At 41.9% G+C, this 8,915-nt stretch overlaps 1 protein-coding gene across 9 annotated transcripts in view; it reads left to right on the top strand.

The window, feature by feature from the left end:
- The window catches only part of arfip2b (ADP-ribosylation factor interacting protein 2b), a 49,621-nt gene extending 48,567 nt beyond the window's left edge, over window positions 1-1,054 (top strand). For 6 of the 9 annotated variants that reach the window (XM_036594663.1, XM_036594666.1, XM_036594671.1 and 3 more), the window contains one exon: window positions 103-1,054. In XM_036594663.1, coding sequence (XP_036450556.1) covers window positions 103-258 — 156 coding nt within the window. In that variant the 3' untranslated portion in view covers window positions 259-1,054. The remainder of the gene's footprint in view (window positions 1-102) is intronic. The other 3 variants (XM_036594668.1, XM_036594669.1, XM_036594670.1) reach the window with 1 other exon arrangement.
- The last annotated feature ends 7,861 nt before the right edge of the window (window positions 1,055-8,915 follow it).

Consider the following 8,915-nt stretch of genomic DNA (forward strand, 5'->3'; position numbering starts at 1 on the left):
GTTGACACTGTTTTCTGATATTTCTGATATTCTAAAGGCACACTGAACATTTGCCCTCGCTGTATTTCTCACTGTTTCATGTTTTTCTCGTTCTTCTCGCAGGTGAAAGTGATGCACAAGCAGCTTCTTCTTTTCCACAATGCCATCTCTGCCTACTTCGCTGGGAACCAGCAGCAGTTGGAACAGACCCTCAAGCAGTTCAACATAAAGCTCAAACCGCCAGGAGCCGACAAACCGTCCTGGCTGGAGGAGCAGTAAAAGTGCCCGTAGTGCCCTCTGGCTCCGCCCCCCCTTTCCTTTCAACCTGTTTAACCAGACAGAGCAAGCACCAGCCCCAGTCATGCAGTCTAGCCTATACAGCACCATGGCAGCAAGAGGATGCCCGTCCTATAGCTGCTGTAGAAGAGAGGGGCTACTGCCTTTTTTCAACTTTCTCTCCTCCTCTACACCTCCGTCTCTTTCTCTCCCTTTGCCCTGACATTGTGTTTGATCATGAGAATAAGCATCACTCCTATCTTACTCTTTCCAAAGGCTGTCATGTTTTGAGTTTGAATGCGAGTCAACCCAATGGTCAGTGGAAACTGACCGAAATTTCCAGGGAACAACCTGTGGGCATCAATCCGAGCTCCTGTAGACTTCAAACTTCTCTCTCCAACCCCAGTGACCACATGAAGAACTTTTTTTCCAAAAAGTTTTTTTTTTTTCCCCCTCCAAATGCGAGGTTTTCACTTGTGGACCTGGACTTGTAGATGTCAAGAAGACTGAACACTCCGATTCTGAATTTTCAAAGAATGAATTTCTAGGCGGGTTCTGGGTGACAATAGATCTGTGTTATTTATTTTCATAAATGTCCAGCTAAATATTGAACATTGTACATTTACCTTATAACGAACATCTGTGTGTGTTTACCAGATCCCATGATGCAGAAGGGAATGTTCGTAACTGTTGTTAATCATAGGCTACGTTCACATTACCAGGCTGAAGTGGCACAAATCCGATTTTTTTGCCCTAATGTGACTCAGATCTGATGTTTTCAGGGTTGTGTGGAGACGCAAGTCTGATCTTTTCAAATCCGACCTGAGCCACTTTCATATGTGGTCGTAGATCAGATACGTATCCGATTCGTGGCCATGCGACCTTAATGTGACGCTCAGATCGGAATTCATGTGCTTTTCTTCCACTGCGCCATCATTCAGCGTTACCATGGCAGCAGCGCCGAACAGAAGTAAAAGCCTGTAAACGGTGGAAAAGCAGCTCATCTCACCTTTTTCTCCTTCGTCTTGCTCTAATAATGAAGCTGAGAGCTGATCAGAGTTAATTATCTTCTCAGCGAAGCTCGTTCTGCTCGTTAGTTTGTGCTGATGATGCACGTGATTCATTCACGTGACGTTACTGAGTAGGATGAGCTCATGAGGGTCATTTCAGGACGCCGGTTCGTCACATTAATGACAGATTTGAGTCACTTACCTAAACGAGTGTGAACCATCCTGTCAGAGAGATCGGATTTGAGGAAAAAATCAGATTTGAGCGACAAGGCTTGTAATGTGAACGTAGCCATATTGGTACAGAAACACTTGTGCGGGTTTAGTGCTTTTACATCATTGGATTCTTAATCGAACTTATTCATGTCAGTCTTTGAAATCGTGTCATTTACATTTCTTTGTTGCAGTTTAAACGTTGGCATCTCTGAAATGACAACCATGTGTTCATGCTGAGGTCTTCGATTTCATGAAGTAGTGAGTAACGTAGCTTTCGGAAATCCTCAAAACGTTGTAATGGAGCGTTTTGGGTGAAACGTTTTGTGCCTGCTGCTATCTTTGCATTTCAGATCTACTCTCCAACAATTTAGTGGAAAATCAAAAATTGTCAGTGGAACTATATTGTATGTTGTACAATAGGCCTTTGGACACACACCGATCAGGCATAACATTATGACCACTTCCTTGTTTCTACACTCATTGTCCATTTTATCAGCTCCACTTACTGTATAGGTGCACTTTGTAGTTCTACAGTTACAGACTGTAGTCCATCTGTTTCTCTGCATACTTTGTTAGTGTGTGTTGTGCTGGTCTGAGTGGATCAGACACAGCAGTGCTGCTGGAGTTTTTAAACACTGTGTCCACTCACTGTCCACTCTATTAGACACTACCAACCTTGTCAGTCCACCTTGTAGATGTAAAGTCAGAGCCGATAGCTCATCTGCTGCTGCACAGTTTGTGTTGGTCGTCCTCTAGTCCTTCATCAGTGGTCACAGGACGCTGCCCACAGGACGCTGTTGGCTGGATATATTTGGTTGGTGGACTATTCTCAGTCCAGCAATGACACTGAGGTGTTTTAAAAACTCCAGCTGCTGCTGTGTCTGATCCACTCAGACCAGCACAACACACACTAACAGACCGCCACCATGTCAGTGTTACTGCAGTACTGAGAATGATCCACCGCCCAAATAGTACCTGCTCTGTGAGGGTCCCTGGGGGTCCTGACCACTGAAGAACAGGGTAAAAGGGGGCTAACAAAGTATCAGAGAAACAGATGGACTACAGTCTGTAACTGTAGAACTACAAAGTGCACCTATACAGTAAGTAGAGCTGATAAAATGGACAATGAGCGCAGAAACAAGGAGGTGGTCATAATGTTATGCCTGACCGGTGTAGTTTCGATACAATGCCAGTTTGGGTTCAGTGCCCTTTGGTTTAGATGCCTGTTAGGACAGAGTGGGGTATTCAGACAATTTCCAGGGCCGGTCGTTCCCAAAAGCAACAGTGGGAAGATGTATTTGTCGCTGGACATTACATATTGAACTGCCAGGGCACCTGCCAGTCTGAGGGCGTTTAGTCTGTGTTTGCTGTGGTAAATTTCTGTGGTTTTATGTACTAATTTCTGTATGATCGTTTGTATATTTGTTACTTTAAGTTAACAATCAGAGGTTAATCAGAGAATTGTAGTGTAGAGTCGTCTATATGATTTATTGTTTGTGCTTTGATTAGTCCTGACCAGTGGTTTAGACCATCATTTGTCTTGTGCTACAGTGTCCTGAGTTTTCAGTGGCACATTTTCCATTGGGGGCGCGTCGGTTTTGCCTCCAACATCTCATCCAGAAAACATTTTTATTATTATTATTTACCCATAATCATGTGCAGATAGTCACAATGAAGAGCCCACAGACTCAGCAAACTGATGTTAATCTCATGACCTCCTACACAAAAGTTGTATTTAAAATTAGAGCATTGGTGTAACTGCTAACATATAAAATATGGTTCACATTACAGTTCATTGGTTGTATTTACTTGTCATTCATGTCTGTTCAGATGAGTCTGTAATTTGTTTATTAAGCAAAAAATGATTTTTTACACATTAAGAAAAATACACCCTGTCAAAACTGGTAAATAGGGATGCACTGATTATGGGAGCTGTGGGCTGATTCTGGTACCAAATACTTTTCACTTAGCTGTTGATGCTACATGAATAAAATGTAGAAATTGGGACTAAATCCGCCTGGATTGGCGCAACAGAGAAACCTGAAATTTATTTCTAGGGGCTTGAAAATGCGGTAAAATAAATAGAAAACAGGCATTTTACAGTAAATGCCCAGCATTCCCTAAACATTCTGCACTTCCAGAGTAAAATAAATGCATCCTCAAATATCCAACTGAAAGATCAGTCAAATCTGTCTGATGTTGACCATTTTTAATGATCATCTGCCCAAACCGATATGAATAAAGATTCTGAAATGCTTCTTGACATGGATGTACATGTTTAGGACCTTTAGTTGATGTAGAACTGAAAAGGATCTTCACACTCCATTTCTTTAAAGAACCATCCGTTCTTAAGTGAACCAAAAGTGGTTCTTCTGTGCTCCAAACCTTTAAGAGTGTACAGTACACTCTCAGAAATAAAGGTACCAAACTGTCACTGGATCAGTGCCCCTCTTGTCACTGGGGTGGAACCCTCAGGGGTCCATCTCAGTACCTTTAGTCAGGGAACATAACTGAACCATAATCCACTGAAATGATATGTTCTAAGCTGTACTGACTCCACACACCCCGTCTCGTCTCCAGGCTTTTATTTTACTGTTCTGTTTTAAAACATTCGGTTATGAAAAGGTACAAATACAAACTTTTCACCTGGAAAAACTTATTTAAGGGGCACAACTGGACCTTAAAACCACTGTTGTACCTTTGAGGGAACACTTACACTGTTTGTACCTTGATGAATGAAACTTGTACCTGTACAGAACCTTTATTTCTAACAGTGTATGGTTTAGATCTGTGCAGAGGTTTTAACTAGAACTGAGCTACATTTAGTCAAACTTAAACACAACTATGATAATGAAGGAACCCTTAAACACTACACTTTGGGTGTTTGAGCCCATAAGGAAGCAATACTTTTCGAGAAACACTAGATTTCAGTGCTGTCTGCATTGGCGCATTTGTTTTGTGTGGCTTTTTTAGTGACTTTAGTTGGTCATTTCTTCTGTGCTTCATTCTTCATTGTGTCCTTCATTTCACAACCAGTGCTGATCTGATGAAGGTAAAGCGGTGCGGGTATTTTCTGTTGAATGTTGAAAAAAATGCCCTGGTTTAGGTTGAATGTCAAGCATCAGAGAGTTGGTCACAATGGTCAGAACGTTTTTTTCTCACTCTTTCTCTCCTTTTTGAACTTCGTTTTTGAAATCCAACTTGTATTTTTGCTAGAATGAGTGCAGTGTTCGAGCGCACGCATGTGACAGAGTGTTTCTGTACGTCATCTTTATTTTCCTAGTCTTAAAACTCTACCGAGAGTGATTACGTAGAGCGAGAGAAGCATTTGCCTCTACCAACAAAGTCCGAAAGGAATCCTGCAATGAAGGACTGTTTGTTATTCAGCAATATGAACTGACCTTCTGAATTACTTGAGCCGAGTCTAAATTCTGGCCCAAGTTCAAACCGCAACCTTTTTTTCCTAAATGAATTTGTCTCTTCTGTTTTCTTTCTTTATTTTAATGTCTTATTAATGCTAATCGAATGATTTAACACTGGAATGAGACCCTCTTTAAAGGAATTGTCCACTGAAAAGTCAACACTGGCTAATGTAATAAAAGTCTGTCACCCAAAAAGATCACATTACTCATTAGCTACATTCACTATGTGTGTCCAGTACAAAACTAAAGAAGGAAAGCTTGTTGTCTCGGCTGTTTGACTTGAAAAAGTTATGTACATTTGATTTTTCAGTGAACTACTCCTTTAACGCCACGTCTCAGACCCTAGTGGACTGAGGGTTAATGATATATTGACAAGCATACAATCGATATTCTAGGCTGCTCTGTGTTGCTGTAGTTTATGAATGACTGTGTATAAAATGTAAGACCAGACAGAAACTGGATTTCCATGATTTGCCTGTATTCCTACCTGACCAATCCCCCAGGAATACGGCAGTTATGTACCAGAGCCCACAAGATAAAATTTGAAATGTTTGCAAAAAAAAATAAATTAACGTTGTCTGTGTTTTTTTCATTGATTTTAGTTCCAATAAGTGTTCAGAAAGGACCAGTCAGCCATGACATCAAAGCCTCCTCCATGTTTCTACACTCACTGTCCGTTTTCTCAGCTCCACTTACCACTTTGTAGTTCTACAACCCCAAATCAGAAAAGATGGTATATTAAAATTAAAACTGAAAACATTGATTTGTGAATTATTTTTGACCTAGGGTCTTTTTACAGAAAATCTTTTCAGAATCTTTTTGTCTTAACTTAAGTTCTGACAGGTCAAGATAAGATTTTTCACAAATTAGTATTACAGAAGCAAATCTGATCTTATTTCAGGAATCTTATCTTACAGCATCTTTTCTTATCTTAAGTTAATAAAGTCGTAATATTTGGAGGATAAGGTGGGCTAACTGTAGGGGGGCTATGAAAACTGTGTTTTCTTAACCCTTGTGTGGTGTTCCGGTCTGTGGGACCCATTTTCAATGTTTACCAAAAGATAAAATGATGTGATTTATTATTATTTCAGCCTCAGATTCTTGGCCTTTGCTCATTTTCTGTGAAGAACATATAAAATAACCCATTTTCAGTGTCTTCACTCTGTTCACCCCCCACACATTTATATTACACGTGTGGTGTTGGGTGAACCTGCGGGGAGTAAAAGTGTGGAGGTGCTGTGTCCTTCACTCTGTTCTCCTCCTACATGGCCTGCTGTTAGTGTGTGTGTGTTTGTATATGTGTGTGTGTGAGGGTGGACAACATGGACAGGCTGCTGACTGGCTACAGCTGCTAAAGGAGAACCCTACGCTGGACACTTGTGATATTTTAAACATCTGGTGTTTTTACATAAACTGTTATGGCTGTATTGATTTAATAAAACAATAATGTGGTGGGTCCAGCAGACCACTGAGTAACAAACACATCAGCACCACACAAGGGATAAGAAGGTTGGTGAATGAGGCCCAGTGTTTTTAAACATTTCAGTAATTTTCTTATGCATGTGTTGTGCTGGTCTGAGTGGATCAGACACAGCAGTGCTGCTGGAGTTTTTAAACACTGTGTCCACTCACTGTCCACTCTATTAGACACTCCTACCTTGCCAGTCCACCTTGTAGATGTAAAGTCAGAGCCGATAGCTCATCTGCTACTGCACAGTTTGTGTTGGTCATCCTTTAGTCCTTCATCAGTGATCACACTACTGCAGCGCTGCCATGTCTAATCCACTTGTACCAGCGCAACACACTAATACACCACCACCTTGTCAGTATCAACACACACTTTATAGATACTTTTAGATGTAAAGTGTGCCAGGAATGTAGTCTGTATTACAAATTACAGCACTGATAAAACTGTCCCTCTGACCTTAGACGTCTATGTGATCCCCTCCTGAAGGGGGCGATAATCTGTAAAGTTAAAGGGGTACAACACCAATTTTTAAAAATTTCTGCATAATTAAATGGCTTAAATTTTAACAAAGTCATTCAAAGTGGTTTGGTTTAAAATGCTTCGTTCTACAGAAACTTACCGAGTCAGAACTGTTCACAGTGGTGGTGATAGGAACCAGACGTCCACCTCTAAAAGCTCCCTCACAGAAATTAGTACATGAAACTTAAGCCGATGCTCAGCCTCAGTTTGAGACATTGTTTTATTGTAGTTTTGTGATTGATTATGTAAAATGTATTTTAATCACTTTATTTTAACCTATCCATGGTGGATGGGGGCGGCATGGTGGTGCAGTGAGTAGCACCGTCGCCTCCCAGAAGGGTCTGGGTTTGATTCCCAGCGAGGTGACCAGAGTTCTTTCTGTGTGGAGTTTGAATGTTCTACCTGTGTGTGCGTGGGTTTCCTCCAGGTGCTCCAGTTTCCTCCCACAGTCCAAAGACATGCAGTCAGGTGAGCTGAAGATGCCAAATTGCCCCTAAATGTGCATATGATTGTATATGTCTCTGCGCCTGCCCTGTGATAGACAGGTGACCCATCTAGGGTGTTTCCTCCTTTCAGGCTCCAGCGACCCAAAAGGAGTTTGTGTGTGTGTGGTAGATGAATACATGAAGGGTGTTCTAAGGCAAAATAGCCCCTTATTTTTTCCTGATTTATTTTACCATCATTAACATTACATATACAACTCAGAAGACACGTGTAGGTCCACTGGTGGATCTAGATAGTAAGTGAAATGTCTATATTGTGTTGTAGAACATCAGGACTCCTGGTTCCCATCACCACCACTGTAAAGAAATCTGAGTCACGTTTCTCTACTAATGAATCATTTCACATCTGAACGACTGCATCATGCAGGCATTTTGAAAAACTGGGTGGAATTCCCCTTCACATGGCAAAATCGCGCATGCGTTCCACTGGCCTGAAACTGCGGTTGTACATCTGCGGCCCGCGCGCAGGTGAGTGGCTGTGTGAGAGGAGGGGGCGTGGCCACGCGCATCGATAAAGCGCCTTCGTCATGAGTTGATGGCGTTTGTCAGGTTTTAAGAGCTGCAGCGGTTCTGGATGTCAGTTAGAACCTCCCACGTTTCGCTGTGTAGCTGCTCTCGGGCTCTTCCACCGCAGGTATGTGTCTTTGTGGAGCTCTGTGTTTTATTGAATGCTGTTCCTTCATCGCATAACCTCGTATTTTTGGCAAAAACCTCGCTCCCTTCAGTGACTTGCTAGCAAATTGGGGGTAGTTTTTAGGCTCTAAGCTGTCGAAATAAACCTCATTCCCTTTCACTTTAGCTTTCCCACTTGGACCTTGAGGAAAAGTTTTATTCATACTGCCCTAAAACTGTGAAATGTGTGGAATATTTTAAGTTTGAAGCCTCTAGTCTGTATTTTAGTGTTGGCTCTGTAGGTCCTCCTGTGGTGTAGTTAACACCGAAAAGGCTGCACTGTATTTGTAGCTCCAGCTCCACATACAGTTAATGTAGGCCTACACATACAGCATGAGGTCATTTTGATGGGGCTGCGCAGCTCATGGTGCCTGTTGGCTGCCTGTAGCTTTCTACAGGGACACCAATCATGCAAAGCAGTCCCTGTCCATGTTAAATGGTTTATTTAACACCCAGCTGTAAAAGTGATATCCTTGCATGAGTATGCGAGCCGTGCATAAAGCTATCTGGCCTTTGTGGTCAGTTCCCACCACTATCACTTTCAAATACTTACCTGTCCAGTCACTCTTTTATCAGCGGAAACATTTGTTTGCTGTGAACTGTGGACTGTGGGTGTGAAGAAGTAATTTGTTAGCTTATGTTGTGGGCCAGGGGCCTGGATATTGGCTTAAGTTATACACTGATCAGGCATAACATTATGACCACCTCCTTGTTTCTATGCTCATTGTCCATTTTATCAGCTCCACTTACTACATAGGTGCACTTTGTAGTTCTACAGTTACAGACTGTAGTCCATCTGTTTCTCTGCATACTTTGTTAGCCCCCTTTTACCCTGTTCTTCAGTGGTCAGGAC

This window comes from Colossoma macropomum, unplaced genomic scaffold, assembly GCF_904425465.1.
Source record: "Colossoma macropomum unplaced genomic scaffold, Colossoma_macropomum, whole genome shotgun sequence".
Lineage (NCBI taxonomy): Eukaryota > Metazoa > Chordata > Actinopteri > Characiformes > Serrasalmidae > Colossoma > Colossoma macropomum.